Source organism: Tinamus guttatus, unplaced genomic scaffold, assembly GCF_059628265.1.
Source record: "Tinamus guttatus ecotype Peru unplaced genomic scaffold, ASM5962826v1 Tinamus_guttatus_pri_ptg000506l, whole genome shotgun sequence".
In the NCBI taxonomy this organism is placed as follows: Eukaryota; Metazoa; Chordata; class Aves; order Tinamiformes; family Tinamidae; genus Tinamus; species Tinamus guttatus.
In genome coordinates this window covers 155,833-173,902 of record NW_028289040.1, presented here as the reverse complement: position 1 = coordinate 173,902, position 18,070 = coordinate 155,833, and the positions used below count along the sequence as shown (strand labels likewise).

Here is an 18,070-nt window from a genome sequence, read left to right as displayed (position 1 = left end):
TTCAGTTATGGACCTTCTATTTAAATGACAAATCTAAAAATCAAATTTCAAGTAAAGGAGAAGAAATAAAACCCAGAAAGAGAGAAGGCTTTTAAAACATTTTCACGTAATATTAGGATTTCTTGACATAATTATATAAACCTATCTGTTAGCAATCTGCTAAGAAGATATAGAAGATGGAGAAAATAATCTCTTTTCATGCAACCCCTCCCTTGTTCATTTGACAGTAACCACAATGTTCTGGAGGCTGGCACAGTTGCTGTCTACTTACAATAATCAGATAATCTCAATACAGATAATCTCAATGTTAAAAATAATTTGCTTTGCAGTCAGAGAAATTATATGCATAGAAGTAGACAATTCTGAATCTATCGGAATGAACTGACCAAGTAAAGGCCATAAACCACAAACTAATTTAATGGAAATAAATATCCTTGACTTTGAAATAATTGTCATGGAACAAGTTTGGAAAGTGTGTTAATTTTTTATCCTTGCCTAACTGCAATGTTCTATAACCTAGTGACAATGTCCTCCCATGTTACAATTCAAACAAAACTAAATAACAATACATAGTAAGAAAATAAGATATCATCACTGCCATCTGCATTGTCTACTGGATAATGAAACCATATCTGAAAATACCTCATGACATATGCTGCAGGATTGTAGGAGATAAGGTTCTAACATGAAGTATATTTAAGAGCGATGGACAGATACACTAAGTGCCCACTTGAATAAAATTTGACTGGAAAAACAGTTCCTTCTAATTCTACACTTGATCATTTCTATCAAAATATTTTTCAAGGAATAGTTTGAAAATCTGCTGGAAAAGCTCAAGGACAGAAATCAGCTGATCAAGAAATAGGAAACAAACATGAAGACAGATGAGATGTAAAAGATTAGGTATGTGCTCCATAGGTATAACTCAAGTCTGAAGAAACATGATACTCCTAATTTTTTTCTCTGTGAAGAAGTTTAAGAAAAATGTGTGAACACATTTTTTAAAATTCTTTTCATCTTTTACTATAGCTTCTTCGAGCTGATAAGAGAATCACCAATTGGTAGTTCATTGAGCTTTTATGAAGAATTTCAAGAAAAAGGAAAAATAGTCCATAGTAAATGTTGTGAAATCTGAAAACAGGGCAGGGCTTGATCTACGAGAGGAAAGACTTTTTTTTCTTTTCTTTTCTTTTCTTTTCTTTCCTTTCCTTTCCTTTCCTTTCCTTTCCTTTCCTTTCCTTTCCTTTCCTTTCCTTTCCTTTCCTTTCCTTTCCTTTCCTTTCCTTTCCTTTCCTTTCCTTTCCTTTCCTTTCCTTTCCTTTTCTTTTCTTTTCTTTTCTTTTCTTTTCTTTTTCTGGAGGGAAGAAAAAGCTAGAAGCCCTCATGTACAGAATAAGATAGAGGTTAAACTGAACCAAACCCTTTAAACAGATAACCCATGATTCAATGGTAGCTATCAACCAGGGCTGTGAGCACAGTTTAAAGTCTGCTTGCACAACAGATTCGCTGATGCTCAAGGCAGTTCAGTACAACAAATATAAGAGCTCACTGGTGGACCACTTCACCCAGAGTAGTTTATGTACTTCACAGCTGATCTGTCAAGGTGAAGCATAATGATAAAAGAGGTGAATTTCTTCCAGTTACGAACATAGGTCACCTACAGCAAACTGCATTGTTGCAGAAATACATGTTCATAGAGTTTATTATGCAGAGAATATTTAAGTGTCCAGGGCATAACTTGAAATCTGGAGCATTAGGTGGAAAGTAATTAGATAAAAATATGTAAATATGTACAATTCTCCAATATGGGTTTTCTGAAAACACTAGTGAAGAGTTACTTAACGTATGAGACTTCAAAATACACTGATTACAATTCAGCGGAATATTATTTAAGTTTAAAAGTCATGAATTGCAAGGTGCATTTTTTAAAGTATGGAAATGATTTTCTTCACATTCTCTGTGATGAAAGGATAATACTCACAATGGCCTACATATCAAAGCCAGGAACAAATTGTTTCATTTTCACAAATTAATGGAAAAGAGGGGATACCATGTGTTTATGAATTTGTGTGCACAAATGTAAGAATTCAGCACATTTCTTAGAAACGAAGCAATGCTTTGCATCGATAGACAGAAATAAATAAGAAATGCTACTAATTCTGAGAATATTTTTGTTTGTACAGATAAGAAGAGATGGCTGTGTACTTGACAAAGCTCCAGAGATATAGATTAACTCTACTGCAGTCTTAGTGCTCTGTCTAATCACACGTAAACTGTGAGTTCAGCTGGGATTTTTAAATTAAAGAAACAAAAAACAAATGCAGACACAGAAGAGGGAAGATTTTAGAACTGGAATGCAACAAGATGTCGTATGTATTACATAGAGACTCTGCTAGCTGGCATCAGAGACAGATCTATTACCTGCTGCCACAAGAAAAAAAATCCTATATAATTTTTGAGTTCATGGAAAAGTAATAGGTTTAGTGTCATCTAGGTTTATCTACCACTCTTAAATCTACAAGGTTAAAAAAAGAAGAGAGATATACAAAGAGTAACTATTCTAACTACTTAGATTCAACTACCACAATGAACAACATGAGGAAAAGTTCATATGTATGGAACAATCAAAGAGTGCTACAATCCCCCACAAGGAATAAACAGCAATTAAAATACTATGTCTTTCAATATATATGCTTATCCCATTCAGAATGTAACATTTGTAATATAAACATGAATAGATAACTGATCAATTGTTGGGACTACAACAATAAAACTACACAGAAAGTCCTGCTAACAAATAAATTTCTATTCTAGCTTTTGGCTTTAGTGAGTGTGTAAAGAATCCAGTTCTTTATACCTGGTTTTTAAGTTGGAAGCAATAAAATAAAACAAAATGCTCCTTCAAGTCAACGTAAAGACTAATAAAGATTTTTTTTATGATTTACATATTCTGTGTTACTCTGTGAAGTCCTTTCAGAAATTCTCTATCCAAGATTCTTGAACCTTTTATTATTGTTTTCATTCTTGCCAAAATGGGACCATTAGCCCTAAGTACTAGGTGAATTCCAAATACTGAAACAGAGTTCTCCTTTCAGTTTTAAATGGATTAAATTCTTACATTCCAACACTGCTTGGAAGACACATTAAAACAACAAAATCATGTCTTGCTCATGAAAGTTTCACATAAAGATGTGGTGTAAATCTAACAATAAATGTTCTACAAAGAATATGCTGATGAGTTGTAATTATAAAACATCATATCAAAAAGACATAGTAGGTACTACTCCGAACACCACTTATTATGAAACACATAAGTACTATGAAACACTGGTAGTTAAACACTCATTATGGCAGGATTGTTATTAAATAAAAATCTAAAGAAGATCCTCTAGACAGACCCTATTATTTTTGCATCAAACAGTCCAACAGTTTCACAACATAAGGACTGATCTAACTTATAACTCGTACTGAAAATAAATATTCAACACTAAGCTACAAAGTCCTGTTGCCATCAGATTTCAGTTAATAGTATCTTCCTTTAAATGACAGAAAAAAAAATCCAATTGTATTCACAAAACGTTCTTTTAATTCTGAATGACGTGTTCTGCAGCATTCACCAGGAGATTATCGCTTTAGCTTAGATCTGTTTCCATATAAGAAATATGGGTCAGAAAATACTGCCACTTATTAAATGCTTCTGCAGTATGCAATAACAATTTTGTAGATAGTCTTGACTAATCCTCCATTTTCTATTTCTAAATATATGCTTGCAAAAGTGGAATAGAAATTCTATCTTTAGTTTTGAAGGCTAGCATAAACATAGATGTAAAAATATATATATATTTTATACAACTCTACAAAATCAGACTCCACTACTCAGTATCAAACATATTCTGTAATGTTCTACAATGAAAATAATGCTTCCAAGTATATCAGGATTTTATATTGCTGATTCCCCAAAAGCCCAACTGAAAACGTTCGGTAACAATGCTCCAGTGTATTGTGCTTCTGCTCAATAATAAGCATTCTAGTTCTGTGAGCAAGATTAGGTCACTGAACAGTATAAGAAAGAGAAGATAGGAGAAAATAGATCTTCCCTACAAAATATAACATGACACATTTTCACAGCATAAGTAGGAACTCAGTCATACAACTCCTGCTAAAATTCATGGAAACTTCCTGTCAAAAGACTGTGCTTCATGCTGAAAATGTCCTTTAGTGGTAATAATAAGTTAGAACTTCCATATTTACAGATAAATGTTTTACATAAGGTGCTTTACAAAATACTATTTATGATTTATGCTCAGCTATAAACCTATACTTTCAGAATTATTTGCATTATAGGAATACCTCAGAAATTAGTTTGCTGTCTGGTAAAGCGACTTCCAACATACATTTCTGGCTCTTTGAAGTAGATACTTTAAAGAAGGCATACATATGAAGATACTTATTACAGAATGTGCTTCAGTGTGTTAGTTAGACGACTTCTTCATCTCATACACTTCATGTATAGGTGATCTTGTTGAATTATTTATAAACTCGTTTTTTTCTCCCTGAAATACTACCTTTGCATTTATTAGAAAAATGTTACAATCTCTCCAAAATGAAGGAGATATAGATAGTGACAAAAACGTGAGAGAACTTTGGTATTATTTCTAGCATAAATGGAAAAGAAAATTCAATAATTCTAGCATCTACCTGAGAATGAAATTACAAAAATTTGGAGTGAGATTGCATTAAACATATGCTTCTAAAATCATTGCTACGCACTCAAAAAAAAAAAAAAAGTCTCTTTAAAGGAATGTTAGGAATGTTTTAAAACTTTTCTTATTAAAAGGATTTTTTTCTCTTTAAAATCAGCATAATTTATAATTATTTTTTAAAAAAGCTTTAAAATGACTACCGGAAGAAATCTGAAAATGCTATTACATTCAAAACCTTGCTTGCTTGTTTGTTTGTTAGTTTTGGGGGATTTTTTGTTTGTTTTTGTTTTGCTATTGCAGTAAGAGTCAGAGTTATGATATGTGAGATTGTATTTCTGTGGGCATCTGGGGTCAGTTCCAGATAATTGACAATGAAAAGGTAAATATAACCGAATTTTTTAACAACAGGGCATGTTTACTCACTTTTTAATATTGAACACAGCAGATAATAAGTGCTTAGGTAGTAAGATAGCCCTATATGTCATTTCCTTTTCAAATTTAACAATTGTTTTACTAGAGCCATTAACCCTGGAAGCTCAGTTAAATGTATTTCCAAATATACTCCTATCGGGAAATCTGGAATTTTAAATAATGTGATCTGTATCAGGGATCTCACCTAGCACACAATTAAAAACTAGTTATTCTGCTATTTTACTTCAAAGATGTCAATACACATCAAGGGTTTTTTTTGTTTTTTGGGTTTTTTTTTTTTTTGTAACATGAATTGGCCCGATTTGGACATCTTGGATCAACATGGGCAGCTAAGTACTTAGCTTGAGATTAACTACCATTGTACCAAACTAATTCATGCTAATAAAATAAAGTGTTTTGTCCCCTTCCTTTCTACACACACAGAATGGATGGGAAAGGACGTTTCATAAATTTGCTCATGTCTCTCTATTTGTAAATAAAAAGAGAGAGATAGGTAGCATACTCAAAACTTAGTGACATAACAAACAAACTGGAGCTTTGGCATGGCAGTGGAGTGAATTAACATTGAGAACCCTCAACATTAACTATTGTTCTGTACATCACAAATTAAAATATAAGAGTATAAAAGTAAAAAGTTTTTTGTGACTTTTGACAATTATTAGTAAGAAAAAGATGGTAACAATTGCCAAAAAAATCACAAAAGTTGACATGTTACCTGGCTATGACAAAGAGCACACAACTGACACCCAAGTAAGCCAGCAGAATATACATCCAGATATCAGGGGAGAGAGGATTCAGGAAGGAGAAGACGCCCGGGTTTGTACCATTGGGCTTGCGGTACAAAATACTTATTCCGAGAGTCATAAAAGGCTTGGAAAAGTCGATGACCTTCTCTCGAACATAAGTAATCGCCAATGGTGCAACTGCAAGGTCAGCTTTCTGTTGAGAGAAACACAAAAAAAGAAAGAGGCCATAAATCATTACCAAAATGCAGAAGCAGGCAATCAGATTAAACAAAACACAGACTTCATATGGAGCAGGTTTGCAATAGTTTGGCTGAAATTTTAAACTGTGTTCTTCCTCTTATAAAGAAATGGATTTACTCTAATTCTTTATGCTCAGGAGCATAATAGTAGTTACTAGGGAAACTACAGAAGCTATTGCAAGGATAGAAAAAAAAAGTGAAGCAAAATATTGCATCCTAGAGAGAATAAGATTTGCTATCACTTTTTTAAAAAACACACTTTAATGGTACATATCAATGTATATCTTCATGACATTTTTGCTGTGTTCTTTAAAAGTTCATACGTTGAATCTGTGAATATGCTCTTTTTTTTAAGTGTAGGGAATGGGTAATCAAAGAGTTGCATTTGATTTAGTATAAAAGTATTGGGACACAATGAAAACTATTTTAAACAGGAAGTGATACACCTGCAAAGATGTTACAGGAAAACAAGTTCTAGTAAGATACATTTGTCCTTATCAATTTGCAGAAATAACTAAAAAAAAGCATTTGTATATAACAGAATATTAAGCAAGTGCAGTTTATAATTAAATCATACAATATAATTTATTTTGCTAATTTGCATTCAGTTTTAGTTCATTGTGGCAGTAATCCATGGAAGATTAGTGAATCCTCTCTATTTTATTCAGAAAGTAATAGAAGCTACAAAAAATAAAATACAAACACAAAACCTAATGTCAAGCTATAGGATCTAAAAATTCTTTTAAATCCCTGACAATACCATACACAACTTAGCAAACTGCAAATGAAGATTCCTTAGCAAACTACATGTAAATACAGACGTGTAATGAGACAGATAATAAAAGTACCATGGCACAATGCTATTTAAAAAGCAAACCTTAAAATAACCTTGTTTTCAAAACAACTGTCCTAAGCCAAAATACTAAGACTTTGTTCATGATCATATGGTATTAATTCATAAATGTATATATTTTGTTTAGTTGGTATTGAAAACACTATATAATGCTCAAAATTTCAAATAGTGTTATCACATTTCAATGTTCCTTTGTTTTTGTTGCCTCGCATTTCATGAAATTCTACTATATTTTATTGTTCTATGTGCATTTACGATATCATTAAGACTTCTATGGAAATACGTCTTTGCAACTATGTCAAAATGCTGACAATACATATTTAATTTACGAAGGGTTAAGTGGTCAAAAACATGATGCATGCCTCTCTTCCACCAATATTGAGAATTTACAAGTATTAATCAGAGCAGGAAGGCTTTATTCTACATGTGAGTTTTATGGATTACATATTATTGATGATATTCCATATTCCATTAAGAGAGCAAAACTAAATTTGATTAAAAGTTACAGAGTAATGCATGCAAGTTGAGAAACATAACACCTCAGACTTTGGTTTGAGAGGCAGGTAACAGTCCTTACTAGAAAGTGTCAGAAGACACAGCTGTCCAAAGATAGAGAAAAATGATTTTCTGGTGGTTGGGAAATATCTTGTCTTAAAATATGAACTGAACTTTATTTAATCCAACTTTTGTTCATTAGATGAAAACTGAATAGCATACAAGTAAATATAAGTTATAGCTATCTCTAGTGTAGCAAAGTCTTAGGGAAACTGCTGATGCAATTAGAAACATAAGACAAGACATAATACATTACATATAGCAGAATAGGACAATCTGGGAGGGACTGATCCAGGTCCCCACATTGGCGTTTTGAGATTTTTCTGCAGAATACTGTTTAATTCCCATTTTTCACTAAAAATTAAGAATGATTAATATGTGATTGCATGATGGGGAAAATTCTCTCTCAGGTTCTCTCTCTGGCTATTGATCTCTAACACATACTTTTTTTAAAATAACTGATCACTCTTTACTGTAATTTCACATACTCATATATTTCAGATAAAATACAAACTGAAAAATAAAAATTAGAAAAGAAATGCATTTATCCACTTCACTCTTGGCAACAGAATTACATAAGGCTGAATTTTAGCTATTTTCTTCGTCTTCTATCATAATGAACACATGAAATCTAAGCTGAAGAATGATCTATAAATTCAAGATGAAAAGCATTATCAGTATGTCAGACATCTCTTTACCAATCTGGATTTTATGCTAAATTTACAACTTCATCTTCTAAAAAAAAAGAGAATATAAATGAGTTAACAGACCGATTTTGCAAAACATGCATGATGATTCCTGCCTAGTATTATCATTTCTCAGACATAATCTACTCGTGCATGTATCTGGGACACCTCTTCCTGACTCCAGGAAAAGATTGAATCAGGAGAGATATTAGGCAAAAATACAGAACAGCAAAGACAATGAATCATTGGAATATACTGGTAGGTGAAGCTGCAAATCTCTAACATTATCTTTGACAGCATTTATCTAATTTAATATAATTACTGCTGACCTATAAGTGGAAAAGGGAAATGGACTACCTGATCTCCTGTGGTCTTTCCCTGATGATGCTAGGTTATTTGATGGCTTCACTAAAGCTTTTAGCAAAGCATTGGCCACATCATACATACATTTGCCAAGAAGCAAAAAAGCTGTACTTCTCCACTCTAATTTTGATGTAAAATATGACATTTTCAATATAGTTAGAGTGCATAAGTGTATTTCTCTGTTAAACTAAAACTGCCCACTTCAAATATACAGAGAATATTCATAGCAATATTTAAAAGTATAGTAATGCCAAAATATGTCAAGTACCCTTTTTGGAAGGTCAAACATTTTTTTTCAGTTTGTAACTTCATAGTGAAAGATTTATACTGACCTGAACGATTGGAGGGCTAAACCCCAACACAGGAGAGAAAAATATCTTTCATAGCTATCAGCTCCTGGAAACAGTAACAGCAGGTACCATGATAGGATCTCAACCATACCCGCTGACACTCACTATAACACCCTGGTCACTGCATCTCATGTGTCATTATACAGATTATTTAGACATTTAAGAAATCTAAACATAAATAGAAAGTATTGTGAACACACACTGATCACAGCGATCTCCACTATCATCTTAGTCGTAATCACAGAATCACAGAACGCTTAAGGTTGAAAGAGACCTCTAGAGATCATCTAGTCCAACCCCTCTGCTCCAGCAGGGACACCTACAGCACATGGCACAGGGTGGCATCCAGGAGGGTTTTGAACATATCCGGAGAAGGAGACTTCACAGCCTCTCCAGGCAGCCTGTTCCAGGGCTCTGTCACCCTCACAGTAAAGAAGTTCTTCCTCGGTAAATTTGATTTTGATAATGGTAAAATATGATTTTTTAAAAATGTACAGTATATAATAATATACACAATATAGTTTAAGCGTACATAATAACACTAAATAGTAATTTATATAATCTGAAGAGGGATTCCACATCCAAATAGGTCTGAAATGGGGATACAAGTAGGAAAGCAGCAAGTAACTGCTATATATTTGGTCAGAAAATTGATCTACTATATTTTACTCCTGATAAAAATACAACCTAACTCTTAAAAATTATACAGATAACACATAAATAGGGAAAAGGATCTTTGTTTTATGTTTTATCCAAAAGTTTGCAGTTACAACAGCACAGAACTGCCAATACTATTTAGATGCTGCTAAAGAATGTAGGTGGTACAATTGGTCTAGGTTCAAAAGCTAATTCAGGTCAAAGTGAAAACAAATATTGACTCAGCCTGCTATTTCATCTTATATAAATCCACTCTGTCATTTAATATAATCACTACAACAGCTTCATTTCAAGACAGATAGCATAGCTGAGGAAAGGAAGAAGAAAGGGGAGGAGCTATCAAAAAAGAAATGAAACGCATAGACCAAATATGAGTAAAATTTTGAGCTACGGCTGTTCTAAATGGCTGAATGAATCTTCCTCTTTGTGAAGAACAGAATTCACACTTCTTCCGCAGCTGAACTAAAACTAACACAGAAAATAAAACTATCAACATAAGAACAAAATGTAAACATCTTCACAAAATAAAATCCAGACTCTTTATTGACTAAGGAAACAAATTGCTACTCTAATGACTAATAGAATAAAATTTCATTCTGTAGACATGTAGCCTATTTTCTAATTAGATGTATGTAATCTCCAAAATATTTAGTTGTTTTGGCAGCTGTTGTGCCAAATGAAGTGCCTGCAATTAAGAAAAACGAAGGGTCAAGTTTCTAAAAAGGGCAATATCAGTGCCTCCTAAGGTCTTTTGACACTGAGAGATACAAGAGTATCTCTTTACTTAATTTCTCAGCATGAACTGCAGAAGATCAGTGTAAAGTGAGAAATTTATACAACTAAAGGTAAGGTAACAAATAACTAGTTCTCAGTGACTATCTGATAAGTTTCATAATAAATAATATTTGCCTCACTTGGCAACAGAGTCAAACATGACTATATTAAAAAAAAAAAGATTTATATATCTGAAAACATAATCCTGAACAGCGCTTACTTCTGACCTTAAAGTACTTGAGATTAAGGTCCTTCTACAAAAGCATCTGAACAAAGACAGGAAGGTATAATCTAGTTGTTACAGAGAGAAATTTCGCATCCACTAGATGCAAAATAGTAATTACAAATAAGTAGACCTGACAAGGACCTTCCAACACAAGGTGCAATCCCAAGCACAATGGCAGAACTGCACAGCAACTCTACCAATAATCACAGCTTGTGATGGAAGCATGCCCTATAGACAGTAATTCCCATGGTAGGTGGTGAGGACTGGAGAGAAATACACTTCACAATAAATTCTTATTTCAATTAATGTGAGGAAAGCGGAATTACCCATTCATTCCACCATTCAAAGATTCATCATGATAACCCACAGAATAGCGATGTCTTCACACTTTGTCTCCAGGATGATAATTCTTCAAAAATAGGTTCTGCATCCAAGAAGAGAGGGTCCAGGACAAGATGGAGGATGAAACAGTCTTGCTCTTATCCCATACAGCACTTTGTTCAGAGTCTTTTCCAAGCACTGAACCAGTGCAGTTGTTCCCACTCTGCTTTATCAGAGAATATCAGGTGCTTTTAGCTGTAGTCTGAGTTATGTTTTGAATGGTGCTTGTTCTTCCACACTCATCCTCCATCTTCAAAGTTAATGACATTTTTCCCTTTCATACTAGCATATGCACTCTCAGTGGGTGCTTCTTTCTTCAATACTGGAGAGCTCCGGGAAAAGGATTGTCAGACACTCCCCTCTTTTTGGGGTGGAGTCAGGCTTGCTTTACATACTCCTTTACTTCTCAGCTGTGGAAGTGTCTCCCTATCTTGCTTCTATGAGTAGCCATAAGATGGTCCTTCTGCAACAACCACAGTATATTTTAGTTCTACTACAGAAGCTCTTGGGACATGACAAAACTTGTGTCTTCAGCTTAATTTATCTATTACTAATTCTAATCTTCTATTTTATCCAAAGTAAGGTTCCAAGAAAAAAGGAAGATCTTTTTTTTTTTTCCAATTGCATAGCAGTGAAATTTGGTATATAACCTCTTAGGAGACAAGCTTTTAAAGTGACATCAAATCCAATACATTAATGGAGCTACAGCAAATTTCAATAAGAATTCTGCACATAAATCTTGTGTATGAGCCATATTATTCATAATAGCTTGCAAATATTGGTATTTTGGATGGGAAGAGTAGCATTGTAAAAAGTAACTCAGAGAGGTCAACACACAAATATTTGGAGAAATTTAACTTTGAAAACATTTAATAACTCTAGAAGCATTTCTGGAGAAGAGGAAAAGCAGCAGTGATTTAATTTTCTCTTGATAATCGTTTCCTTAAAAAAATTGGCTCAATTAAAAGGAATGAAAAGTTAAAATACATCTATGTTTAATAGAAAAATGGCTAATATTTATTCTTAATTACACTGTAAAACTATAGAATATTTCCTCTAATAATGTAAATGGAATCTACTCTCAATAATTTTGCTGGTAATGTTTTGTTGGGAATCATATAATCAATACCCTTGTAGGTAACAGCTTTGGAGTGGATGCTCGTGCCATGACACCCTTCCGAGAGGACCTGAATCGGTGGCCAAAAGCCGTGTAGTGAAGCACACGTACCAGGGAAGCAGGGAGAGCAAGGCATCCCTAGCCCCATGTGGTACTAATTCAGCAGGCTGCTTAAAAAAGCCATGAAACCACCTTTTCAGATTCTTATTGAAATTTGCTATCAGACACCTGGAATTTTGAGAACTGTTAACATTAATTTGAACTTTATTCATGTTCTCTTAGGACAAAAGGCATCCTTAACCTGAACAGAATAAAGTTAATGTCCAACTTCAATTCTTCAAATCTTCAATTCTTCAAATCTTCAATTCTTTAAATCTTCAATTCTTCAAATTCTTCAAATCTTCAATTCTTCAAATTCTTCAAATGGGCTCTTAACTGAGAGTGAGGTTAGGTATTATACCTATTCACAGAAAATTAGATTTGAAAAATGAAGATCTGGAGTGTGGCTTATGTTTACTACCCTAAACTGGCTTGTTTATGCTGCTGCACAGAATAAACAAATTGCACATCCTGATGAAGTCTTGAAAACAATACCTGCACTTTCTTTTTCAATCACTTGGATTTTACTTGGAGATTATTGCCATTTTAATTAGCAACATAGTATTATTTGGATATAAACTGATTTTTGCATATTTTCATATTTCCTACTAGCTTTCATAAGATCATAAGATAGCAGACATGAGAAAGGAATGCAGGATGTCTCTAGTCCAACATCTTCCTTATAACAGTGTTAACTATAAGACCAGACCAGGTTGACCAGGGCTTTATCCATTCTGACTTTAAAACACAACTGACTGTTCTCATGGTATGAAAGTTTCTCCTCCCAACCAATCAAGCTGTGGAGGAGGTTGCTCAGAAGGTTGCACAATCTCTGTCTGTGAGGATTTTCAATGTGTTACTGTCACCTTTTTTCCTTCACCTTTGTGAAGAGACTGGTGCCATCTTCTTGATAAGATGCACCTTCCTTGCAGATATTGGAAGGCTTCTGTTAGTTCTTTACCTTTGTCCAATTTAAGAAGCACACTACAAAATCCAAAATTAATAAACAGATTAGATAGCTGAGCACATCAAGGCTTATTTGTGAGATCCTGATTTGAATAATTTAAGATTAATTTAAAAGCTAACAATATCATATGGAGATGCATTTGGGTCTCCATTACTTTACTATCACAGAGGTAGGCCTGATGAGTTTCGACTGACTAAACTTACCAATTTTTTTTCTAACTAATGATCTACTTCTCAGTATGCATTTTTCATCAACAAAAAAGTGCTGAAAGTCAGGAGGTTTTCTGAAAAAGACACATTTCACTGCCATCTGGTAATTTTTCACAGACACCCTTCTGGGAACATGGAACCTTGTCAGGACTTTGAGAAGTCCAGAAAAACTATGATAACTAATAAGTGAATCAACTACAAGATCTTTATTATTTAAATAGAAGAGTCTTGCTTCTATCTCTGAAAAGTTTGTCCCTGTTGTCCCTCTGGTGATCTGCACCTCCAAAAAACCTCAAAGGTCTCTGCCCAGTACTATCCATTATTACAGATGTAACCTGCTACATGAAATTAACTAAACTAAGTGGAAATTGTTCTTACCATAGCTTTTAAACAGAATTTGATTCTGATTATCCTTGCAGTCTCTAGAGCCAATTTTTAACATCTTTTATTTTTCTTCCTGTTTGCTCCTTTGTTATTCCCTGAGTGTTTACTCAGGGGAAATACTAGTACTAAATCTAATTAATTCACATTAATTTGCATTATTTCTTCGTACTCAAGCTTTGTAAATCTGGGTATTGTCCTACTGTATTCTAATTTAGCTCTACTAGCAGCGATTAAATCTAATAGCTGCACTTACAGATAAAAGATAATTCCTACAAACAGACAAATGCTGCAGCATTACACTTTAAAAGAAACATTGCTGAAGAAAATTACCTTCTCTTAAGCAACTTTCAAATAACTACACTAGATTTTTAAGTAAGGCATAGAAGAGTCACAAAATTCTATCTGTGTCTTGAAAGTATTTTGAAATAACTTTGGTTTTAATCAATAGTTTCACAAACTGCATAACAGGGACTAGACGCAGTTGAGCAAGAAACTACTTCCAGCAATAAAATGAATGGCAACGACAATAAACTCTTGGCCTCAGTCCTTATGTCTCAACTCCAGCAGAGTTTTCCACAGCCAGAGGCTGTTCCACTGGCTACAAGATGAAAATTCACACAGCATACCATGAAAATGTAGACTGCCCACGATAATATTTACAACAGAGTTTACAATGGTGTTGTATCTCTGTGTCCTGGAAAGCAAAAGTCTTCTCTTAAAAAGAAATAAACAGTGTAAGAATATTTAAGTTGTTCAATAAAATAAGATTTTTTTTTGCTATATTTATATTTTTGGTCTAAGATTATCATTATCTAACAGTAAATCTACACATCACTTATATGCATTGAGGTGTACAAACACTATAAAATATATTTTATTTAAAAAGTGAGGAAGTGAGCAATCGATTTTGCACTGTAAATGACAAGATACTTTTTAAAGTATGTATAATAATAAATAAAAAATAAAGGAAGCTGTTTTGAAAAACAATGCATTTATGTTAGCCAGAAAGCTAATTTTTAACATTCACATTTGAAATTCTACATAACAGACTATGAATTCTCAGACAATATTTCTATCAACTACTCCATCACTTTTTCCTGTAATACAATAGAGATCTAATAACTTTAAGTTAGTAAGAATTTAAAGGATTTTGAGACACATTAATAGCCTTCCTCTATAAAGTATGACTTCTGCTTTTCCCACCTTGAGTTCTGTTTATCGTGGCTGGTAGACACCATAATTATTGGATACTGTATTCCACCACCACCTTCTACACTAGGACACAGATAATACTGACTCCTTGTTTCTAGCTGGCATTAGTATCATTAGATTTTCAAAATAAACAGCAATTCTCTGGAAAAGTTTGTTCAGTTGCCTATTGTCTCTTAGATATTTTCAGTTACTCATGTCAAGATACAAAAATACCCATGTGTTTCAATTTTGACTTACATTCTGTTACCAAAGATTTGAGCTTTTATCAAATATTTTATTGATTATATGATTCAATTTTTAATTGATTCAGCAATTTCATTTTATTATGAAATTAAATTTGACTTGTATAACTGAATTGCTCCCACTTTTATGTATCACTGTGGTATGCAATTTTATCTGATTAATGAAAACAATCAGTCATTTTTCTATATCACTTGAATGAGAGTAGATCACTGCAGGATATATCTTATACATCTTATTAATTAAAAAATTCCAATTAATGGTTCTTTTCAGTTAACTTTTTGCCCATTAATCCATATTAACAAACAAAATCATTTTTTCCACAAGCTTCCACTCCAATTTTTACAATTGTATTTTAAAAATCCACGACCTTTTTTCTTTATACATGAAACAATGAAATAAATAGATAAAATAATTTTAAGTATAGGACAAAAAGACCAGAAATTGCTCAAATATTCTCTAACACAATAAATAAAATACCAAAATATGATACCTGTCTTGATTTTTATAATACTGGTTTGTGGAGGTAAAAGGGATCAATTTACAGATAGGAGCATTAAACCTGGAATAGAAATGTGTTATTTGGCATTCTCACAGAATGTGATAGGTAGAATATGGCAGAACCAACTACAATCTTCGTTGGTGCCTGTTCTAGTCTTATGCTTTAGCCCCACTTCAGCAATGTCTGAAATTGTACTCCCTCTGTAATTCATGCTTAAAATCAATGTAATAGGGAAAAATACATGGGCGTAAGTGTTTAACAACCTCGCTTCCTGTCCTAGAGAAACCTATGTGACAGGACTCTAAAGTGTAACTTTAATGACAAACCCAGTAAAATGCAGTTTCCCATATAGGAGTCAGTCACATTACAGTCTGAGTGAGGTTAAGCTGAGTATAACCTGAGTTGCTATTGTTGTGTCAGCAAATCTGTGACCTTTACAGTAGAGACCAACAATGACACTCAGTTAGGAAGAGCCTCTATTATGTTTTTTTTTTTTTTTCATGGTTGATCTGGCTTTTATTTATTATTATTTTACAACAGTACTACAACAGTAGATCATACAATAATTTTCTTTTATACTTTGCAGAACAACCGAGAAAGTCTGAAAGAAAAGTGTCGATGGGAACTGTTGACTATGCAGTGATTGCCACCTAATAGTCTAAACTTGTCTAAATAAGCAGTGTAGAGCATTCTTTGTATATCAAGTGGAAGACTATGCATACATTGTATTGCCAGAATTCTGTTAGCAAATGAGTCCATGGTTTACTAAGTATTTTTCTGGCAAGTCAGATACTCATCTCATCTTTGATCATTTTTCTCCATTCTTAAGATGAAATTAACAACCTCTTCCTTGCCAATAAAGCACTGGAGTCCTGCACATCAATGCTTGCAAGCAAAAAATCTATGTACTTTTCACGTAGTATTTTAAGTTTATGAAAAGAACCCTTTCCCATCGCTTCCCATGATCCTAAAACAAGCACAAAAGCTATTAAGTATACAAAAAAAGTGAGTAACATCCACATATCCACATCCCGTGCTATCAATTTGATATGGTCATATGATAATACCTAGGATCACATATGATTGTATTACATGATCATATTGTATGATTCTCTTTTGAAAGAACAAGCTTATTTTCCTACACAAATAAACTAAAAAAAAAGCATGCAGTCGAAGAATAAATTAAAGATTTATTTGTAAGCATTATGATATATTTTTTTGACAGAACATTTCCAGAATAACAACACTGTACAATTTTCACATTACCAAGTTACAAATAATTTCTAACAAAATATATCTAAGTAAATATTCTGTTTTAAATGAAAAATCAATCTTGACTCAGGCACAAAAAAGTTTTCTATTTAGAAAAACTATTTTCCATACTAAACGAAGATGATGACTGTTTTTTTCACTAGACGGAGGAATATTACAGACACACAGACATTCTTAGGACTGCAAATCAGACCCTCGGAGCTTAGAAAAAAATAGAATAAAAACTAGCTGTGCGAATATGCTTTAAGCCATTCTGACAAAAACTAGAGTGATCTTCTTCCCAACATACCCACACAAACAAATAAATTTTAGTTTCACTTGGTGTTTTGGTGATTTTATTAAGTTGAACAAGCAGTTTCTATTCTTTTTTTTTAAGCAACGAATGTTTGATTTTTGGTATTATTTTCTTATATAATTAATTTGTCTTTGATGCTGCAAAACAAGTTAACCATGAGTCAGAAATGTGCCCTTGTGGCCAAGAAGGCCAATGGGATCCTGGCCTGCATCAGGAGGAGTGTTGCCAGCAGGATCCTGCCCCTCTACTCAGCTCTGGTGTGACCGCACCTGGAGTACTGTGTGCAGTGCTGGGCTCCCCAGTACAAGAAGGACATGGAGCTTCTAGAGAGGGTCCAGGGGTGAGCCACAGAGATGATTAAGGGACTGGAGCATCTATCGTATGAGGAAGAACTAAGCAAGCTGGAACTGTTTAGCCTGGAGAAGAGAAGACTGAGAGGGGATCTGATCAATATGAGGAAGTATCTGAGGGGCGACTGTAGGGAGGATGGGGCCAGGCTCTTCTCTGTGGTGGCTGGTGACAGGACAAGGGGTAATGGGTACAAGTTGAAACACAGGAAGTTTAATCTCCATATGAGGAAGAACTTCTTTATTGTGAGGGTGACAGAGCACTGGAATAGGCTGCCCAGAAAGGTTGTGGAGTCTCCTTCTCTGGAGATCTTCAGAACCCTCCTGGACACCACCCTGTGCCACATGCTCTAGGTGTCCCTGCTGGAGCAGGGGGGTTGGACTAGATGATCTCTAGAGGTCACTTCCAACCTCAACCATTCTGTGATTAGCACCTCCTATATCCCCAAATAGTATGGGTG

General features: G+C 33.9%; 1 protein-coding gene across 1 annotated transcript in view; it reads right to left on the bottom strand.

Annotated features, from left to right (window-relative positions):
• GRIK2 (glutamate ionotropic receptor kainate type subunit 2) overlaps positions 1–18,070 on the bottom strand; it is a 253,600-nt gene that overhangs the window by 120,499 nt on the left and 115,031 nt on the right. The window contains exon 11 of the mRNA XM_088533518.1: positions 5,851–6,074. Coding sequence (XP_088389644.1) covers positions 5,851–6,074 — 224 coding nt within the window. The remainder of the gene's footprint in view (positions 1–5,850; positions 6,075–18,070) is intronic.